General features: G+C 34.5%; 2 protein-coding genes across 12 annotated transcripts in view; both read left to right on the forward strand.

The window, feature by feature from the left end:
- The first annotated feature begins 2,214 nt into the window (after positions 1-2,214).
- On the forward strand, positions 2,215-6,286 carry LOC127803247 (probable receptor-like protein kinase At2g23200). Of its 10 annotated transcripts, none has more exons than XR_008023477.1 (3): positions 2,215-5,058; positions 5,277-5,342; positions 5,447-6,286. XR_008023477.1 is itself a non-coding variant. In XM_052339342.1 (2 exons), the coding sequence occupies exon 1, from the start codon at positions 2,359-2,361 to the stop codon at positions 4,924-4,926; it is 2,568 nt and encodes an 855-aa protein (XP_052195302.1). In that variant the 5' UTR covers positions 2,215-2,358; the 3' UTR covers positions 4,927-4,970; positions 5,277-6,286. The 10 variants fall into 10 exon arrangements, 3 of the variants coding, with proteins under 3 accessions (XP_052195302.1, XP_052195304.1, XP_052195305.1); XR_008023476.1 differs by having other exon boundaries at positions 5,281-5,342; XR_008023478.1 differs by having other exon boundaries at positions 2,215-4,970.
- Positions 6,287-16,331: 10,045 nt separating this feature from the next.
- LOC127803248 (protein MRG1) overlaps positions 16,332-23,078 on the forward strand; it is a 51,480-nt gene continuing 44,733 nt past the window's right edge. The window contains exons 1-4 of one of the 2 annotated variants that reach the window (XM_052339347.1): positions 16,332-16,723; positions 18,559-18,612; positions 18,746-18,759; positions 19,391-19,536. In XM_052339347.1, coding sequence (XP_052195307.1) covers positions 16,589-16,723; positions 18,559-18,612; positions 18,746-18,759; positions 19,391-19,536 — 349 coding nt within the window. In that variant the 5' untranslated portion in view covers positions 16,332-16,588. The remainder of the gene's footprint in view (positions 16,724-18,558; positions 18,613-18,745; positions 18,760-19,390; positions 19,537-23,078) is intronic. The other variant, XM_052339346.1, reaches the window with a different exon arrangement.

Genomic DNA, 23,078 nt, shown 5'->3' on the forward strand with positions numbered 1-23,078 from the left:
AACATTAGAAACACCTTTTCAATCATGTGTACCCTGACCAGGGGTTTATACAACCACAACTGTCGCTGATTGTATAGGATGTTCACCTCACGTCGGAAGTCGACGAATCCCATTAGCTATCACCTACCTTTATATACCACTGCACAAGAACCACAGAGTGCATCTCCCACTCGATAACCGAATGGTTCTTATTAACAACAAGTCCCTACCACCAGCATACAAGAGAACTATGTTACCTTCGGCTTAAAAACCAGTAACACAATCGAAATCAGTGACAAATCATAGATCATCTTAGCCACGTGATCTATCACATGTGTCACATTCAGTATATGTTCAACTAATATCTATTCACATATTTACTATATCCATCTCATAAATTATGGTATGCGACTCACCATCTTTTATCATTAATATCTTATACTAATCAAATACAGTAACCCATGTACCAGTCCGTAGTTGATTAATCATAACCTTCTTATGAGAAATCTAAAAACTTGGAATACTTTTAAGAAATCATTAATCTGAAAGTCCTTGTCACATATTCTTAATACTCAATAATAAGACTATCATTAGGAAATATAAGGACTCATTCATATAATTGATTGGAGATATATGAATAAAGATATAGCCTTAAAATATGAAATTATATTTTATTATATTTACAAAAATTATATCATTAGACCCATAAATACAATTTTCAGATACCATCTAAATTTAGCATAATAACACTAACACTGAGAACCACATCTTGAAGTGGATTCAGTTTCAATACAAAAATAGTTTTTGTACTTCATCCTTATATTGGGCAGTAGATATGTATTTATTTATGTATTCAATTATTAAATATGTGTGTTGTTTAAATATCCAATCTATATACGGCGTATATATTAAATTTTGTTGCGTGTATATGATACAGAATAAAAATTTTATTATTACCTATACCGTTGTACTAATGATTCCCTTCGATTATCAAATATGATTATTATATATTTTTATTGATAGCACCGAAAAATTATATATTAGTTAAGTTGGTTAGTGTTGGGGTTTTTTGGGGGGTTTGTATGTGAGAAAGTCCAAAGCCTATGTCTCATAAGGGTGAGGCCCAGTAGGATTTTTTATTTTCTTTCAACTATTTAGTTAAAAAAAAAAGGATCAATTTTTCTTTGAAACAAAAAAAAAAAAAGAAGAAAAAAATCAATATAAGGAGTGCAAGGTTTTGATCGAGTTAGTGATCAAAGTGTCATTCGTGGTTTGATTTTATTAATTTTTGATCTATAGTGAGAGGACATATGTTCTTCATTATGAATGATTGGATTGACAAATTGAGGTTTATATCTTCAATTATAAGTCATAGAATATAAGGGTTTGTAATTAAAATTTTTGATTTAAAATTGTCGAGCCCAATTTTAAACATCCTAAAAGTTAGAGCCCAATTGTAAGAGTTTGATTGTACTGATTTTTTTATCAGTAGGAGAGGAGTGTTGGACTTTGATTTGTATAGTTGAATTGTCTATTTGTGTTATACATCTTCTTCTATGACTAGTAGTCTTTTCGTAATAATTTTTATTATTCTTTATTATTATTTTGAAATTATTCAAATTAGTTGCTTAAATTATGATCATGTACCTATTGTTACGGTAAGATTTGTGGTTATAATTATCTTTTATTCATAATAGAGATTTTTGAGTGGTTTGAATTTTTCCTTTTTACATTGGGAGGATTTTTATGTAAAATTTGTGTGTCAAAGTTTACAAATAAAAAAATATAATTCTAGATTGAGGTTTTTTAAGGTTATTTTAAAAATTAAAAAGTACCCAATTAAAAATTAAACATTATTCAGTCATTTCCCTGTGGGATCTCTTTTTCTATTTTATTCTCTAATGGTGGGTTCAAAATATAAAACTGCCAAACGAATGACTAGTTGGTTGAAGACTGACTAGTTGGTTGAAGACTTGGAAGGAATTGTTCATTCGTTCAATAATTTTATACTGGTCAAAAATTTCCACAAAGAAAAGGCCAAAGTTGATGGGTGGCTAATATTTTTTCATTTCCAAGAGGATAATACAAGGAAGTTAAATTAGTGAAATATCTAGTACTAGCAAGTAAGGAAATAAATAAATAAAAACTAATTTTTCTTTAATAATAAGAGTCCTTTTCTCCTTTTGGCAAGGAGGAGCCTAGACGTGTACTTGTCAATTTCATGGCACCACCAATTATTCTGCGTGGGATGGGCACAGTCAAAAAGCTACAAGCTGATGCAAGTCAACTTCCAGTCAATGTCGTCATTCGTGTCATTTCCAGGATATATGCGCGCGAGCCTCATTGCTCCGATCACCCTTCCCGCAAGGCGCTGATTCCATGGCAATGGCAAAGCTTCGCTGCCCCAAACCAGAATTGCGCTTCTCTGTCTGTCTCCTCCTCCTCCTCCTCCTCCTTCTCCCCCAGCTTTCACTTCTCTCATCAACCTACACTGCACCTGACAAGTACTTCATCAACTGCGGCTCAGACTCCAACGTCACAGCCGGTGGCGGCCGGATCTTCGTCGGAGACGAGAAACCCGGTTCCTTGGCCCTCTCCACCGGCAAAAGCAGTTCTGTAAATGACGCCAGCTCGTCGAGCGCCGCCTCTCCTCTTCTGTATCAAACGGCAAGAATCTTCACAACCCCTTCTTCATACGACCTAGAAATCGACCAAAACGGCACTTACATGGTCCGCCTCCATTTCTACCCTTTTTCATCTCGCAAGAATCTCTTCGATGCCCAATTCAGCGTTTCGGCTTCCCGGTTCCCTTTGTTATCGAATTTCAGCGTACGAAACACTAGTACCTCGCCTGTGATTAAGGAATTTCTGCTGCCCAATATTAGCGCGGGAAAATTCAGAATCTATTTCACTCCTCAAGAACCACCTCTGGCCTTTGTAAATGCAATAGAAGTGTTTGTCGCCCCCGATGATTTCATCCCAGATTCGGCCACTCATGTCACTGCTTCAGGGGGAAACAGTAAACTCGGTGGCTTGCTTTCTCATGCTTTTCACCCAGTTCACAGGATCAACGTTGGGGGCGAAATTCTCACGGCTGATAACGATACTTTGTGGAGAAATTGGGTTCCTGATGATGAATATCTATTTTCCTCTGAGGCAGCAAAGAACAGTAGGCGCAGTGATCCGCCCAATTACCAGGATGGAAGAGCAGATAAGTACGATGCTCCTGATCTTGTCTATAATACTGCTAAAGAAATGAATACAAGTTCTGATAGGGACTACGACTTTTTCAATATAACGTGGCGTTTTGGTGTGGATAAAAATGCTAGGCATCTTGTTCGAGTACATTTTTGCGACATAATAAGCAAAAGCGTCAATGATACTCAGTTCAATCTCTACGTTTACAGCAACTTCAGTAAGGTAATAGATCCATATGAGGAGATTGGCCATCTCGCGGCTCCTTTTTACTATGATTTGGTGGTTGAGTCTGATAATTCTGGCATTATGAACATAAGTGTTGGCCCTCGGAATGGTACCCATGTTCAAACAGCCTTTCTGAATGGGCTAGAGATCATGGAGCTTATACAGGAATCAGGATCGGTGCCTGATGAAAACGAGTCATCGAAGAACTATTTGCTTGTCATAGTTGGTTCTGTGGTTGGAGGTGTGGCTCTTCTGATCTCATTGGCGGTGGTGTTCTTGTTGTGTTTCAAGTATAGGAAAGCAAAACCTGTTGAAGTTTCGGATTGGCTGGCCATCCCTCTGTTTGGAGGAATGCGTTCACCTGGCGAGAGTAGGGAAAGAACTGCCACTGTCTCCCGCTCCCCTGTTTGCAATCTTAATCTCGGGTTGAAGCTATCTTTTGCAGACATTCAGTATGCAACTAATAATTTTGACATGAAGTTGTTGATTGGTGAGGGTGGATTTGGGAAAGTTTACAAGGGAACTCTCCGAAGTGGTATAAAAGTGGCTGTCAAACGGAGCCAGCCAGGACATGGCCAGGGCTTCCCAGAATTCCAGACAGAGATCACGGTCTTGTCCAAAATTCGCCATCGCCATCTTGTTTCCTTGATCGGATATTGTGATGAGAGGTCTGAGATGATACTTGTTTACGAGTTCATGGAGAGGGGGACTTTAAGGGACCATCTCTATGGTTCGAATCGTGACAATGAGAAATCAACAGTGAGCTTTGAATTGTCTTGGATCCGAAGGCTTGAAATTTGCATTGGTGCTGCAAAGGGTCTACATTATCTTCACAGCAGTTCAGACATCTGCATCATTCACAGGGATGTTAAGTCAACAAACATCTTACTTGATTTTCATTTTGTGGCTAAAGTTTCTGATTTTGGCATCTCAAGATTAGGTCCTCTTGATCAAACCCATGTCAGCACGGTTGTGAAAGGCACTTTCGGTTATCTAGATCCTGAATATTTCAGATGCCTACAGTTGACTAAGAAATCGGATGTATTCTCATTTGGGGTGGTTCTCCTGGAAGTGCTTTGTGCAAGACGACCCATTAGTAACTTGCTTCCCGCAGAGGAAATAAACTTGGCTGAATGGGGCTTGTCCTGGCATAAGAAAGGGGAGCTTGAGAAAATTATCGATCCTTTGCTTGTGGGGAAAATCAATCCCAACTCGTTGAGAATGTTTGGTGGAATAGTGGAGAAGTGTCTGAGGGAGTACGGTGTTGACAGGCCGAGTATGCATGATGTTTTGTGGGATTTGGAATATGCGCTGCAGCTCCAACAGACTGCTAGGAACCGAGAACCTCATGAAGACAGCACGCCAGACCCGTCATGGGTGCTCCCGGTGCCTGCATTTGCTCACCTACCTTCTGAAAGCATCTCGATTAGCAACGATGAGATACCTATGGCTGGTTTCTCAGATTCAAGTCATCCAAGTGCCAGTGAAGTTTTCTCCCTGATAAAAATTGATGAAGCCAGATAATCTTGCAGTATGAGGTCTGACTTCTGGTCTTCTAAGTATGTTTGGTAAGGAATTGCTGGAGTAATCTTGCAATACTTTGTCAAATAGCTTTTGCTTCTTTCTATGGTTCAGGTTGCGAATTAGGTGAAACAGGTAAAATGTCCAAAAAAGTGGATTGTCGAAATCAGCTTAAGTATCCATAATCCATGTATTATTTGACTTTCATTGTGTCAATGTTTGGTATCTAGATGTTGAATTGGACCATAGAGGCAGCTGGATGAGATTTTGCTTTTATATTATCATCCTAGTTGTTCTTTAGATACCCTCTCTCGTGTAGTTATAACCATTATTTTGCAATCTTGTGTGCTTAGCCAGATGTTCATGTTTCCCTGAGGCTGATTCTTCGGCAATTGTGGAAAATTATCTGTGGCAGACAGGTCTAGCTTTCTCATTATTTTGGCGCTTGAAGTTATCTATCAAGGATGTAAAGAAGAACACATGTTCCTCAGAAAATATATATCTCTATTGCTGTATTTTTCAGCTGGAAGAAAAGAATTTTCCTTTTTACAATATGAACTGCCTAGAGGATGGACAAGAATTACATCTACTAAGAAATCAATGAGAAAAACAGAGGAAGAAACTGGAAGCGAATTCCCTAGTGCCCGTTGCCTTTCCTGCTCGGTCCAGATGCCAACGGGTACAATTCGTTTCCCCGCAGAAGCCGGTTATTTGAGTTGCTCAACGAGCCAGAGGGCGCAGCCTGGCCAGCAGACTCAAGTTGAGCCCCACGAACTGATGATAATGAGCCGGCGATGTCAGACTTGAGCAGCCTGGAAGAATCAGCCGGAGATGACAGAGTAAGAACCAGCAGCGTAATGGCCATTGCGACAAGAAGAGAACGCCGTCTTGCTGTCGACCTTGTAGTGGTGGTGCTTTTCAGCTCCATCTCTGGATTTTGGTTGAACATCGAAGGAATTAGCTCCTCTGCAGCAACGTTGGAAGGGGAAGGCTTGGTGCAGCGTCTCTCCATCGCCTCTGCTTGTTGAGGCTTTATATCAGGAGGCAGGGGCTCGCTAAGGACGGTGAAGCGCTTTTTTTCTTTTTTCAAATGTGGGGCCTTCTTGGATGCGTTTGACCGAAATTCTGTGTTAGGTGATTAGACGGTGAAGATGGGATCATCTCTTCCTATTTGTATTTCACATTTGAGCTCCCACAGTTCCGCCCTTCGCATAATGGAAATGCCAATCTGAACACGAGAAAGTTGACACTCCATGCGATATTAGGTAATCTGTGCATGAGTCACTTGGAGTGTGCTGTGATATCGGTATTAATAATGTGTTGTCTATTCACTTTTACACTCAGTAATTTTTGTTTTGAGTGACCTGAGTATCACAATAAGGATAACTTTTATGCATTCAATTAACATTTTTGTTCTCAAAAAATAACATGGACTTAACGCATGGAAGTGAATTTTTTAAAAAATGTACATCTGGGTGGTAGCCCAGTGGCCCAAGTGAATCGACATGTCCAACTTTGTCATTTAACCCGTGGCCAGTTGTATTAATGGGCTAAAAACGTTGTCACTGTATTGTATCGTTCTTATAGTAGCAAAAAATTATAATTTATTTTTAACAGAAAACATTAACTAATAGAATAATGGGGGTAGCGGGACATCTTTGGCCGCCCATAATGGCGAAACCTACGCTTAATCGAGTGATCTGAGGCAGCGTTAAGCTGTAAAGAAAGAAACCAAGAAGGATCACTTTTGCAAAAATGCCCTTTGCTTGAGAACCACCTGTGTTTGAGCGCTATATTCCAATATTCTGTTCTTAGCGGACGGCATAGGCGGGGACTGGACTGGCTTAGAATGAAAAGGCATTGGCTTTTTGGCATTTGCTTCTGGTCCTCTAACCTCAACTACCAAAGAACGGTTCTCAGTCAGATTCAGCTCCACTTGTCGCGATGGCAGTGGATCGCAAATGTGTTGGAAAAGGCAGCGGGAGATGTCGGGAATGGAATCTTGATGGAAAGAGCGTCCCCCAAAATGGGCTTTCGCTCTCCTCGACCTGGACACAGGAGGAGCAGTCTAGATTCGAGTTTCAGGGCTAATGCAACTGGGATGATTATTATTGAATGGTTGGCGTTGAATTACTTGAGGAATAATTAAAACAATTTTGGTTTCATGGGTTTGCAGTTACCGTTTAGTTTCTACTTTAAATTTGAATATAAAAAGGTCATATCGCGTGGAGGTAAATGTGATTATGGATATATATCTCTCGAGTTCTATTATTCGTGTTTTTTTTTTGAGTTTATGAGATTAATTTTGTTATAATTTTTTAAAGACGAATGTTAATCATTGTTATTAATCTTGGATAAATGGATTTTTCATTATTTTTAGTTATTGATAAATATATAATATCTTTAATTAAGACATTTTTTTTAAATTAAAAATAATATACCTTATCTAAAAATAAGATAAATTTATCGAAGCTTAACCATACTTATTACTTATTAGGTTATCCTTTTTAAAAATATTTTAAGGAAAAATAAAATTAATCAAATGTCACTTTATGTTTTCGCCATAAAAAAAAATACGGGTAATGCTAACAATTATTTTAAGGAAAATTATTAAAAGGTAATAAATGAACTTTATTTCCAAACAAAACACAATTATTGTATCTTATTTTAAGCATTCAAACAATATGATTGATTGATTAAAGCATTTAAAATACAATACATTTATTATTAACTAATCAGATTATTTAAATGTTAAAAGTAATATATAATAAATATATTTTTATCTAAAAAAAATATTGTTAAGTTCAATGATAGGATAATATGATTTTAATGATAATAAAATTATTTCATTGACATAAACATAAAAAAAAATAAAGAATTTCAATCAATTTAATGTGAAGAATAAATAAAATTCATGACTAAGTAACTTAAATCGACTGATGGTGAAGCTTAAGTCGATTAAAGTAAGGTAATAAATTGATATTTGATATTGCGCAAATATAGTCAACTTAAGATGAACTTAAGTTGATTGAACTTAACCAAAATTTTGATCTCTAATCTTAGGTTGATCGAGTTTCAATTGAAGTTGCGCATAATTTTTTTTAAATAAGTTAAGTCTATCAAAGTCTAACGAACATCTCAAACATACTTTGTTTCTTAAATTTTGTAGTGCATGTTCAAAAATAAAAACAAATATGTGTTATTCTCTTTTTTTTTTTTTTTTTAAATGATAATTTGATAAGTTTATATTTTCTATTTAAAAATGTCAGAACAAAAAGTAAGATCACTTTTGAAGATAAAATATAGTTTGTCTTAAGACATGTCCCTTTTGCATATTTAATTTTTTGATCTTATTGTCTCTTACTCTTATAAACTTTTTGTCTCCAAAAAATTTGTATGTAATTACATCTGGTGGTCTTCCTATACCTTTTCCTAATTTTATTTGATTTGTCTTAAGAATTCATTTTGATCCATATACTTTTCTTGTACATTACATTTAAGATTTTTTTGCAATCAAAAGTTACTTACAAATGCTAGAATGAATAGGTTGTAGCATTGAAAATCCTAAAAAAAAAATTAAATTTCAAAATTACTTTTATCCCTTATTTGTACCAGCTAGATTTTAAAAAAATAATATATATAGATTAAATATGGGGTCTCAAAGAAAAATGAACTGATTGAAAAATGATTCAAATAAAAGTGAGAGAGTTCAAGAGTTGGAAATGTGTTGGGTGGTGAAATTATAAGAATTAGTGATTTATTTGGTTTGTCTCTATTTGTAAGTTGTGTTTTTACTTATATGTTGTGTGAGAGTTTGTATTTTCTAGCAGTGTACTTATAGTTTTTGCTTAGTTAAGAGATTGTATATTTGTTATAACTCTAATAAAAAATTAGTGATATATTTTATCTAATAAAACCTCAAGTATAATCTTCAGAGATATGATTAGATTCTTAAAAGTCGACTCTTTATAAAAATTCTCGTGTTATTTATAATTATTACTGTTATTATTGCTCTTATTCTAATTGCAATCACTAAATATTAATATTATAATTTAGGAGTTTTTAACAATAATTAAAATCTTAAATTTCTGAAAAATCTAATTCACCTCTCTTAGTATTTGTTTTGAACAATAAATGTGCACTTATTATCTCTTAATCATTGCCCTTAAAACAATATAATTAACATTACCCATAGACTAAGTGTGTGTAAAAATAGAAGCCCCACTTAATACCATAGACTAAGTGTGTGTATTGATCAATTTGAATGACTTAAAAGGTGTGTTTTCAAACCAAACCATTATATATTTGAACTTATCTAAACAATAACTTATTGGTTTGTTCGATTTTAACTATAACAAATTAACAACAATTAATACGAAAAAGGATAAATATACTTGATATTTTGTTGGTTTAAAAAAAATAACTTAAAAAAACTTTAGAATTGTTTGTTAAACCAACTCAATATGGTTGAGAAAAACAACAAAATTAATGACATTTTTATTGTTTTAAATGCTATATTTTAAATTATTAAATAACAAAATTATAAATTTATTATTTACTAGACAATCAATCAACATCCATAATTTTATGACTAAATGCAAAAAAAATAATTAATAAAAACTATAGTTTTATTTTGAATTTGGGTGAACAGTTAAAATAAATAATTTAACGAGTAGCATCTTAATTTACAAACTCAAATTCAAAATACCACACACGCTAATACAATCACTTATCGTTGGTAAAAATGTAGACAGTTTATAAATCATGATTACGTTTTATACTGAATTGATAGCATCATTAGTAATACTGTTAAACTTCGCAATCACCATAAGCAGTGAAATTTAAAAATCGTCTAACATACAAACCATTCAAACAGTACACTGTTGAATTCCCCTAGTGATAGAGAGGCTGTTTGGCTTAGCCTTTTTTTTTTTTATACAGCTTACAAGTAGTGTAAACTTTAAAAATTATCTAACGTTTAGTTTGCGTTCTCTTCGGGTGCGTTCTTTTTGCTTTTTAATTTTTAGTTTTGAGTTTTGAATTCATTTTCAGTTTTCTATTTTGGTACTCTATTTTTAGAAAATTGAAAACGCGTTCTTTTTGTTATTTTGAAAAACTATTTTTCAAAATAGAAAATTAGAAAACGCGTTCTTTTTGAAATTTTGAAAATATTTTTTTAATAATATTTTATTCAATAAATTTGATTATTAAGTAAATTATAAATATTTAATGTTAATATATTATTAAAAAAATATATACATTTTAAAGTTAATGGATTTTATAATATTTTTTCCTATTACAATAATAAAATATGAATAAATAAATATGTTTTGAGTTTTGAGTTTGTTATAGATGAAAATACTCAAAACAATTTTTTGTTGTTTTGAGTTTTCTTTACAATTTTTTTTTTATTTTCAAAAATATATTTTTAAAAACAGTAAAGAGAACGCGTTTTCATTATTTTAAAAAATTGAAAACTAAAAATGACTTGAAAACAGTAAAGAGAACGCAACCGAACTTTTCAATTTTCAATTTTTAGTTTTAAATTTATTTTCAATTTTCTGTTTTAATAGTCTTTTTTTAGAAAATTGAAAACGCGTTCTCTTTGTCATTTTGAAAAACTATTCCTCAAAACAAAAAATTAGAAAGCGTATTCTCTTTGAAATTTTGAAAATAAGTTTTTAATTATATTTTATTCAATAAATTTGATTATTCAATAAATTAGAAATATTTAATGTTAATATATTATTAAAAAAAATATATATTTTAAAGTTAATGAATTTTATAATATTTTTTTCTATTTCAATAATAAAATATGAATAAATAAATAAATAAATGTATTTTGAGTTTTAAGTTTGTTTTGGTTGAAAACACTCAAAACTATTTTTTGTTGTTTTGAGTTTTCTTTACAATTTTTTTTTTCAAAAATGCATTTTTAAAAATAGTAAAGAAAACGCGTTTTCATTATATTAGAAAATTAAAAACTAAAAATACATTGAAAACAATAAAGAGAACGCAACCTTAATGTTTGAATAAATGTGTTTTAAACTTGATAAGGGAAAATACCCTTAGGAAGCGATTAGATAATCTATATCGGTAAGATCTCAATTTCGCGAAGAACAGGATAAAGATCTCGATAATTTGGAGGAAGATCCTTATCTTAGTAGGAGGATAAAAGGAAGAGGACCAGCAACGAGTATAGGATTCAATCTTTATTTTTCTCTAAGCCTGAAACTGAGATATTTGAAACTTTTGTTCATCCCGTAATTTGACTTGAACGTCATCGTAATTCCAGGGGAACAAGTCCTCGACTACATTGCAGGTACTACTTGGTCCCAGGCACAAGGAAGCTAATCGGCCACCGTATCATCAAAACTATTATTTATATAATTATGTGTTTAATTTGAAAAATTGACAAGTTATCAAAACTTAATAAAAATATTAAAATATATATGTTGCTGAATAATATAAATAAAATTTATAAAAATATTAATTTTTAATAAAAATAAATTATAAATTGATATTCAATTGATAAATTTTTTACTATTTGACATTGATAAATTATATATAATTATTAAAAAATATATAAATATATATTAAGACATTAAAAATATATATATGTTATATATATATAGATGGAGGAGGTGGAGGACACGTAAACGACAATGGAGACTACGAACGAAGGGTATGACGATGATAATAGGGATAGAGATGAAGACAGCAGTTGCTATGGAGGAGTTGGAGACATCAACGACTATGATAAAGAAAGCAGAAAAATTAAAAAAAAAGAGATAAAGTTAAAAATATTATTATTGTTTGAGGTTAAAATCATAAATTATTTAATCAACGAAATAAGTTGATAATATCATTTTATAAAAACTTAAATAATATTAAAATTTGATAATATTTATTGTCTTAAATTTTTAATAAATATATAACTAAATAAATTATATAACGTTTAAAGTTAAAGCAATCAAACAATATCTAACCTACCACAACTAAAAACTAAGTCAACCTAATAATCAATTCAAACAGCTGCCCTTGAAATATTAAATATCCTCATTCTCCGTGGGACCAAAATAAATGCGACATTGGCACTGCGGCCGCATGCTTATTCCCCCTGCGCCATCACATTATATACATACGGTAGTCGCATTTGCACTATTTATTTTTTAATTTATTATTATTATAAATATATACTAATATAATATAATGTAGACGCAATAAAATTTCCCGTGTCCTCCTTGAACACTTGTGAGCCTAGATGTTGTCAACGGTCAATGAGCCAATTATGGGTTGTCACGTGGACAGGCTTGAGGAGGTTTCGGCGTTTACTTTTATTTTTGCCTTTTTCAATCACGTGCAATGCTTCTAAATTTGGTGTAGATTCTGGCTGATAGTAGTTTAGTTTCTCAATTTTTTATTCAATAAATTGAATAAATTTAATGATTAAAATTATTTTTAAGGATCTTGTTAACTGAGGTTTATTTCTCGTTTTTAACATCCTAACTCTTCTATTAATTGGTAAAATATACATTAATGACAGAGCACTCGTTAGCAAACTTTTTATTTAGGATTCTATTTGCTAATGGAAACAAAAGAAATTAATAAACAAATTAAAATATAAAACAAATAATTTCAATTATCTTATAATAGTAAAAAAATTGTCTTCACAATATAAATAACATACTAGTATTTCAACATATATGTTCTATTATAATATGGACGCGTTTCGTATCCATTTTTATGTTTTACTCAAGTGCTTAATCAATTTATCTATAAATGTAATCTCCTTCATTAGGAGTAAAGTCGTCATTGATGTTGTACATCTTTCTAATTTCCTTTGAAATCCTTTTCTCGATTGCGTTTGTAAATATTTGATATGTTAAAATTAACAATTTTTAAATGTTGAGGGAATATATTATATTTCAAGAGCTATGATTATTACTTATGACGAAAAGAATATCCATGATGTCCTGGTAGCACGAGGTAGTGGTGGCTACCCTCAAGATTTGGAAACTCTCTAAGCTCTTTTCTGGACCAATTACAAGTAGATAATGGGTTGTCCAGAATTAAGGAATAATTCAATGACGACTTTTTTTTTATTCGTCTCTAAGCTAAAAATAATTGTTCACTCGATATATAATTACTCAGGCATTTAGCTTTGTAAATGTTACACACTGATTAAAAAAAAAAAAAAAGAGTTAGTGCCATTTGTTTATATGTTTTCAAGTTCTTTAATCATAGAACAATAGGCCTCGTTGCCTATTATTTGTATTAGACCAGTTGACAAATGTAGAAGGAGAGATGGAGTCAATAGTTGAATTTTGAGAGCTAAGTTATTTCTCCTTTTGTGTGAACCTTAAGGAAGATTTAAATAAATAAATCATTGTCTCTTGATGTTTCAGTCTGACAAGTTCATATTATACAAGGAATAGGAATTGAGAAACTGATGATATAAACACACATTTACTTGTACAGAATACAAAGAAGCTACAGACAACAGCAAGTTCGCAGTAATCTATGTATGGTTGAAAATTTTTCTATGCTAGGATCGGATCACACATACTGAATACAGAAATCAAAATAAAAGAGAAAACATAAGTTCATCATGGATTGTTGATCTCAATATACCTATGTCCACAATAACACAACAATGGGAAAAATCCACTTAACCAATAAATGATACAGATTTTGTACAAACAAGAGCTATAAACCCTCATTGTTTGTTACAAGACAAATAGGTTTTGGGAGATCTTCCACGATGAGATATCATAGGCTTTTGATTTTAGGACTGTCTTCTCCTATCATTTAAGATATGAAACTTATTATCTTCAAAATTTTTCTCATTATTAACAAAAGTTTTCGCATTATTTTCAAATGATTCTGCAAACACAATGTTTTTTCATGAATTAAAACAAGGTACAATCAAATGAGATTATAATGTTAACTATATAATTTGCATTATCCATATAAATTATGTTTTTCTTATTTTATATCAATAATTTTCTAATAAATTGAGCAAACCACATTTAAATAAGGCATTGCCAGTACAATACATTTCGTATACTTTCTGTGTGACCTACAACAATAGCAATATGATATTCTGCGTACATATATGTAAGGCATTACGTCTTAAAAGAATTATCCTTCACAAAATACATCACTTGGAAATACATTAAGAATAACAATAACTTATTGTCAATAGAAAACATCTTAGGCTTAATTTAACAGATCACATTTCAATTATAGTTTGCTCTTATGCTATTTATATATGTACTTCTTAGTAAGCTCATCAAAACCAAATAGTAAGCTATTATTTGAAATATTTCTACTGCTTATTGTCCCTCCAAATATGTGACAAGCTCTATAAAATATGGTAATTTTCTATTGCCAACATGTTGATGAACTTGTTTCAGGAAAAACAACTTTTAAATACCAGAGCAAAGATTTACCCACTTTGCTGTGCAAAACCCGATATTAACACAAACTGAAACTTTGGTTTAGTTTATTATTATTTTTTTGTGTTGTTTCATTTAATACGAATTAAAACTTAAATGTAAATGTCTCCGTAAGCTATGGTAAATTTGGAAAAAAAAAAATTATACCTATGTCATTCATTATTGGGGGTTTCCTTCGTCTTTGAGCTCGTCAGAGGCGTAGGTGACTTCTTCATCTTTGACCTCGTCACTAACGTAGGCGGTGACCGGAGGAGATACTGGATAAAGAGAGCGGACTAAGGGACATTGCAGAATACATCAGATCCAGACCGAACACGTCATCAAAATTTGACTGGAGAAACGATGTCACAATCGCCTTGATTGGGGATTCGAGAGAGAGAGATTGTACGGCTCAAGTGGGGTATTCAATTTGGGCATGAAAAGTTAAGGATAAACTAGTCATTTAACCTGAGGGTAGATATGTCATTTTTGCTTGAATTATCAAATATCTCGTCAAACCGATTGTGCGTCTTGCATTATCCTTAGCGGCCAAACTGAAATCAAATAATGCGTCGTGGTCCACCTTCACGAACTTGGCCTCAAAACTATTCAATTCTTTCACTGTTGTCTTGCATATATACAAAAGTGTGCCTTTTATAATACTGAATAACATTTACAAGAATTTTACTTGTGATATTGAAGAGAGGAATGAATAATGATGTCTGCATAGTTATCTTCAATTATGTATTTGATCATATACGATTGTATATATTGTGATTAACTCATTCACCTCAACCTCAAATATCTTGTCATTTGAACTCTAAAATAGAATCACCTTTCATGTCCACGTGATTTTCACTTAAACTTAATAAATAATTTCTAAAATCGATATTCACATTTATGTAAGCTTTCACTTAGAATAATAATAATAATAAATAAAGGAAGGAATAAATTCTCAAACTTTCAAAAACTCCAATATACCCAAAATTGTGATTCTCTAAGACCCACTAAACTTCACTAATTGATGTGGGAGCAGCACCAAAACACAAGAATAAACAGAAACTCACTCAGTAAACTCAAATCAATTCAATATAATTGAAACACTATATATGAAGGAAATTAATAATATAATCCTACCACCCCTAAATAAGACTTTATAATTCCAATCCAATTATGATCCCACGCCCACGAACCTTTTCATTAGAAATTAAAAGATAACTTAGGAAACAAACTGAAATGAAAAATAAACAAAAAGAAACAAATTAAGCAGTACGTTCCTAAAATCTAATTTCCTATCTTATACTAGTTAAATAAATTCATTAAATTTAATTTCTATGGTATGAATTTTAGATAAATAGTTAAAAAAAATGAATTAAATTATTATTCAAGTAACCTACTCTAGCCAGTGAGATTAGGACTGTGTTAGCTCGCTTCTGCGAGTATTTTAGATTTGTGGAGCATTTATTTTGAAAGAGAAGAGCGTCAGTTAGTCGTTGATTCTGGGATGAAACCTACAAGCAAGTTCACCTTCACCCTGTAGCGTACGGTGTGTAGCTCCATGGGAGAAAGAAGTGGATACAAGATAAGCAATGGGCAACGAACAGATGTGGAGACTGGACAGCATGTGTGTGGATAATATGTAAAGATAATATTTATTGAATGTTTTTGTATTGCTTGGTAGTTAGCATTATCATAATATATTATTTTAAATTTTGTATACTCAAAATAGTAAATTTGTAATTTGCAACTTTTTATTTTCTGTTGTATGAAATCAATGAAGCAAATAGCAGTTGACCCACCAAAGCTCACGGAGCCAGCCCATGAGGGTAGCGGGGAAAACTAATATGGGCCGACCCCCTTTTAACTGTGGATTTGCGCCGTTCAAACAAATGAGCCCGTACTGGCCTGTTTGTGTTTTCTTATTATGCAGCCTCAGTCGTCACGGGCCGCACGTTGTCGGTGTCGGGACTTTGAACCCCGTCGAGCCTCGCATTTGAATCGAGCGCTAAAGTAAGAAACCATCACACCAATTCCCTCTCTCTCTCTCTCTCTCTCTCGGGTTCTGAAGCACCTTCAAATTCAGGGGGTTTGTACTTTGTAGCGGTAAGAGCAGCGAGCAGACCAAAGGGGTGGGGCAGAGTTTTCCCATCCCGACGAAACCCTAGAAAGAACGCAGCGAAAGGTTTATAAGGGAATTCGTTATTCGTAAGGGAATTCGGAAAGGGATGGGGAGCCCGAAGGACGACTCGGCCACAGATGGCGACAACTCTGGTGGCGACCTCCCCAACTCCGTTCCCAGCGTCTTCTCCGAAGGCGAGAGAGTACTAGCTTATCACGGCCCTCGTATCTACGAAGCCAAGGTATTTCATTTGATTTCGTTTTCTTTTCTTTTATGCTCTTTCTTCTTTTTTTTTTTTTTTTTTTGCGGAATTGTTGTTTGGGGAAATTGCAGTGCAATTTTATATGAATTATGGGATACGAGGCTTTGATCGTGTTCTCTTATTTATTTGCCGAGGAAATTATAGTTAGAATCCCGCGGTTTATATTATTCAGTTGCAGAGAAGTATGTTTTTCCCTAAAGTTTGTTAGGGTTTTTGAGAGTTCCTTGTTTTACACAATTTAGGGGAGGTGAGGGAGGATAGCAAGTGTTCGATTCCATAAGGTTATTAATACATGTAGTATTAGTTAGGTGGAACCCTCTCCAACCATCATGAGTATTACGTAACCTGCTCAGACAAAATTGCTACACTTTACCCCTGTAAGGGGGAATGATAGGTTAATGCTATAAATCATGTTATTTTTGACTAATTCCTCCATTACTATACGATGCATTCCTTGATATTTGGCTTCATTACTAGATCCTCTCGAAGTATTTTCATTTTTCAAGGTCACTTGCTCCCTTGGACTAAAATCCTTTACCCTCCCTCCCCTACTTCCCCCAATCTGGTGGTCAGCCCACAAATGCCATTTTTCATGCAAGCCAAATCCACCAACACTTCCTTCAAGAAGATTGCAATGGTCCCTCTCCTCTTCCACCCCCATTGCCAATCCACAATTGCGGCTAACCCATTGCCATACCCACATGCTCACATAGCTACTGGCTACAGTCATTTGAAGTCAGCTCTCAACACCCACTGCGGACACTTTTTTCGCCTACAACCTCATATCTTCATCTGCTGACCTTGCAGCTACCTCCCATATCTCTTTGCATGCTATTATTAAGTCTTCATATGTGCATGCATCAGAATATAACACATATAAATTTATCAAGTTTCTTGCATGTTGATTGGTATATAAGATTTTTTAGGTTTATCAGAGCTGCAGAGTTCAGTGGTGGAAGGGGGTTGTAGGTTGTTAACCCTTTCAAATATAGAATTTTATTGTTGGAAAAAAACCAAATTAATCAATTTAGCTAATCATGTGAAATTCAAAATGACTAGAATGTGTCCATTTTCCTTAACAGAAATGATAATTAGTCATATAACATAAAAAGAACCGGCTGAGGCGCAGTTCTGATACTTAGTGATCGTTGAAGAGTGGTGTAGGTTATTTAGCCATACATTTATTGCTAACTGCTTTTGAATCTAGAAGGTAAATGTATTGAATTTGTTTGATCAGTTGTTAGAGAACTGAGGGAAAGAAAAAAGGAACCTACTGCTTTCTCTGGGTAGGAAAGATGAAAGCGATGATGCCACGGGGGTGGGAGAGTGGAAGAGAAATATTCCTTCATTTAGTAGGCAGCATAGTTGCATGGAAGTGAAAAATATTGACTGCTTCCACAGGGTCCATTGATCTGCAATCTGCCTGAATATGAAAATGGATTAGAATCATGAATTTCAATTAATAGGTAGATTGCCTTTTTGGCTCCTTAATTGTCTGCTAATTCTGGTGACATTTGCTTTAAGTTGTGTGGTTACAGGAAGCACTGTGCTGATGCTTCACAAACCTTTCAGAACATGTATATTTTGTGTGGGATTGCTCAAAACAAGAAGTCATTTGTACATCACAATGATTATTTCTGGTTGTCATATAATGTCTTTCCCTCCAATCACGAAGCTTTTTTAGAATTTTTTTTTTTTTTAATGTAGTTACTCTTAAATGCTTATCAAAACTAATAATAAAAGCTTAATAACACGGCATAACTTAGCCATTGCAATGGCTATATGCTAATCTACCAAATTCTGTTTCTTGCAAGGTTCAAAAAACTGAGTTCCGTAAGAAGGAATGGAGATACTTCGTGCACTATCTTGTAAGTTTGTCATCATAACACTGTCTATCTTTTCAGTAACTCAAAACTATGAAAAGCTTGGCATCGAAGTATTGACAATTCTTATTAATACTGTAAGATAGATAAACTGATGATATCCTTTTCTGTTTTGCAGGGCTGGAATAAAAAGTGAGTGTACATTCTCTTTGTATTTTAACGATCTCTTAAGTGCATGCAATGCCGTGAAGTTCACTTGGATAAACAACACAGTGTTTTGATCCATGACCATCTTCTCCTTGACATCTGGTTTTTGTGGCCAAGCAATAGCACATTATTAATTTTTACTCCATCAGAAGTTGTATTATAGAAAGTTAATTTTTTATGTATTGGTTCAATAGTAACATATAATCCATTTGGGGTACTTCACTTAGTAATCCAGAGATTGCTTAAAAAGGAGACAAAGGCACACCTTGATGCTCTCCACTTTTTGTGTGAGAGGAATTGCATAGTGTTTGTAAGTTATTAGCATTCCCATATTTGTTAGCAGGGATCCACTCCTATTTCTGAAATTGAAGATTTGTAATTTTATCTTGTTTCTTCTGTATGGTTCTTGGGTAATCTATATGTTCTTTAGATGATTGGGCTCCACTGTTTTTCTTGTTTTATTTTCCTGTTTCATTTCTTTGCCCCCTCTATAGTGGTCTAGTTCTGTGTTTATTTTTTACTTACCAAGAAAAAAATGCTGAATAATTAGTTTGTATAAAATGTTAAAATTTCAAATGCTGAGACAAGTGGTTGGTAAAACTTATCTTGGCAACAGTTGGGATGAATGGGTAGGCACTGATCGACTGATGAAACATACTGATGAGAATCTCCAAAAGCAGCGAGCCCTTGACAAAAAGCAGGGCGTGGACAAGAGTTCGAAATCTGGGCGTTCTGCCCAAACTAAGCCAAAGGCCTCATCTGGTAATTCTATTGCTTTTCAGCTTAACATGCTTGCTTTGTAGCTCAAAGAGCTGTTGTTTACATTGTTACCGTGTACACTTGTGCATGATGTGGCCTTTTGTGTTTGAGTGTAGTGTGTTTAAGATTTGTGAACACTCAAAAATCCACTGTGTGTATTGCTTGGCAAAGCTGCAATATGGACGATTGATTTGATTGATTATGTGTAAAGTCAGTGCAACAAGAGAAAAATGAAGAAGAGTCAGAAAAGACAAGTCGAAATTAGAGTACCTTAAGGTTCCTTCCTAATACTAATCAAGTGTGCATAGCTATTGAATTTACAAAAAGAATCCTTCGTAATAGGGCACAACCTAATTTCAGTGGTGTGGAGCTTGATAAGAGGACCCTTGGGGTTAGGCTATTAATTGATGCTGGCATGTTTGTTACTGTTGGAAGATTGGTAGGATCAAATCAGATCGGGAAGATTATTAATACTTCCTTTTACATCGTTTCCTTTCATAGCTGATTTCTCTTTCAAATTATTTCCTAGTAGATTTAGTAGTTAGTAGTTTCCTTAATTTGTTCTTTCTTTGGCCTATATATTGTTTTCATAGCTAAGAATTGTATCATTGGAGAATATATTATCAATAAACGTAGAGATTTCATGGTGTCAGAGCACAACAGGAAACCGTAGTTGCCGTTCGGGTTCTGATTCCCCTCGTTGACCGGTTCTAGCATCCGACTAGCTGACGTCGACGCTCGCATTGGATTCCCAAGCCGCCGTCTCCATCACTATTGTAGTCAACCTTAGCTGTTGACGTCGACACACACACTAGATTCTCAAGTTGTTGTTGACATTGCTACTGTAGTCAAGCCCATTTGCTATTGACGCACATTCTCGGTCTCAAAGCAGTCGTCTCCGTCACTGCTAGAATTGATCCAAGCACCATTGTCGTCGCTAGCCGCTCTTCCTGCCAACTTGTTGCTACAACCCAGCTATCCTAGTATGCCGTCCACCATTGCCATCCACTACTGAATGAAAACCTGCTTTAGCCTCATGGCGGACATCTCGCCATTGTCGACCAATTTGGAGTTTGCAAATACCTCCTCCAACCACAACAAACCCTATTTCGATCATCCTAGCTGCTTTTCTTCCAATGGGCCCAACCTTGCAGACCTCCGACTTTAATCCCGCCATTCAAATCACCCAACACAAACTCAACATGTTGAACTTTCGTGAGTGGTTTCAGTTAGTTCTTCCAGTCATTAAAGGGAAGGGGAAGATGAGCTACTTGACGAGCAAAACTGCTGCTCCATCGGTGATTGATCTAGTTGTCATGACCCTAGGATACAAGAAGGATAATTGTGTAATTGGGGCTGCTTATTGTTGTGGGTTGGTTAGAAGCATTTGGCTATTGCTCTGTTGTTGTGAATTAGTAAGAGACACTGGTGGTTGCCTCGTTTGTTGGGCTTTTAGTTACTATAACTTAAGAACAACTAGGAACACCTATAAAGGGGTTAGTTGTAAGAAGATGGGCATCGAAGAAATGAAAGATGGAATCACTTCCTTCAACTTCTTTGATCTCTCTCTTTCTTTGTCCTTTCTATATTTCTTTCCCAATTCTTGCTGTATTTCCTCCTCTTTTAGTCTAATTACCCCTCAAATTCTTCCAAATTTCCTATTCAAACCCTAGGATCGTGACACTAGCGTACAAGATGTGGGAGGTTGAAAATTCCATCGTTATGGCATGGCTGATCAACTCCACGGGATGTGGGAGGACATACCTGTTTTACAGCCCATGAGATTTGGACAATTGTTCAAGAGATGTACTCCGATCTCCAAAATTCTGCTCAATGCTTCAAAATTCGATCTGCCCACAGTAACACTTGGCAAGGGAATAGGTTAGTTGTTGAATAGTTGAACATTTTAATTATGGCAAGAAATGGATTTATTCTACACTATTAAATGGAAGTGTTTCGATGATGGTCTTTTGTATAGCCAAATGTTGGAGAAAGAAAGGGTGTTTGATTTCCTTTAAGGGCTTAACAAAGAATTGAATGAAGTCCAAGGGTGTATTCTCGGGATAAAACCCTTTCCCTTAATCAAGGAAGTCTTTGCCATGGTAAGGAGGGAAGAAAGTTGAAGGAAAGTGATGTTGGATCCATGCCCATTGGGAGAAGAGACCTAGTTGGGATCTGCCCTAGTCACCAATTGAGGAGATGTGAGCAGCCAATCTCGACCATAACGCCCAAAAGAGAACAAATCTTGGTGTGACCACTATCACAAGTCCTACCACACCGAAGAGACTTGCTGGCATCTTCATGGGAAACCTGTAGATTGGAAACCCGGAAGTCAACGTAAGCAACATGCTACTGCACATGTAGCCGAGTCCTCTTCAGACTAAAAAAATTGGTTGCAACCCCATTCACTGATGAACAAATGGAAATCTTAAAGAATTTGCTAACTCAATCCAAATCTTAATCACCTGCTCCTTCTGCTTCTACTGCCAATGTCGCCCAAAAAGGTACATCTTAATCCTTTTTTTTTTTTGTCAATTCAAGTTTTTGGCAGTGAATGGATTGTTTATTTAGGGGCCTTCGACCACATGATTGGGTCATCCACCTTCTTCTCTTCATATCAACAATGTGATGGAGAGGTAAAATTTGCTGTGGCTGATGGGAGCTCTTTGGTTGTTGTTGGTATTGGAAATCTGATTTATTTGGGTTAACACTCGACTTTGTCCTTCATGTCCCAAACTTACACTATAATATCATTTCTATTAGCAAGTTGACCGAAGATCAAAAGTGTGTAGTAACCTTTTTTCCTACTCATTGTGAATTTCAGGATTTGTCTATGAGGGAATGATGGCTATGCTGAGGAATGAAATGGCCTCTACTATCTCACTACTTCTCCTTTGAGACCGGGTCCATTCAAGAAACTTTCTTTGTCTAGTGTTTATGATTCAAATGTTTTCCTTTGGCATAATCATCTAGGTAATCCAAAGTTTACATATTTGAAGTATTTGTACTTGGGTTTATTTCTCAATAAAGATGTTTTTTCTTTCAATTGTGAGCATTGTATCTTTGCTAAACAATCTCGCAAATCTCATCCAACCCACTCTTATCATGCCTCCAAACCCTTTCATCTAATTCACAGTGACATTTGGGGGCCAGGTCATGTGCCCAACATTATTGGAGCTCGATGGTTCACGATTTTCATAGATGACTATACTCGTGTGTGCTGGATTTATCTACTGAAGGAAAAATTCAAAACCAACACCATTTTCAAGCAATTTCATAAACTTGTCACCAACTTATTTTAGTCATCTATTCAAATCCTTCGCTTTGACAATGGTAAGGAGTACTTCATCCATGAATTCAATGCCTACCTTGTTGACCATGGCATTCTTTATCAGAGCTCCTGTCCTTATTCTTCTCAACAGAATGGTATTGCTGAGTGGAAAAATTGTCATATTCTTGAAGTTGCCCACTCCCTCATGTTCAGTACCAATGTTCCAAACTAGTTTTGGGGGAAAGCTGTGCTCACTGCTACTTATCTGATCAAT

This window comes from Diospyros lotus, chromosome 6 (genome assembly GCF_014633365.1).
Source record: "Diospyros lotus cultivar Yz01 chromosome 6, ASM1463336v1, whole genome shotgun sequence".
Taxonomy (NCBI): domain Eukaryota; kingdom Viridiplantae; phylum Streptophyta; class Magnoliopsida; order Ericales; family Ebenaceae; genus Diospyros; species Diospyros lotus.

Excerpts from the sequence above, each read along its gene's own strand:
- LOC127803247 (XM_052339342.1), top strand. The coding sequence starts at position 2,359 with ATGGCAATGGCAAAGCTTCGCTGCCCCAAACCAGAATTGCGCTTCTCT.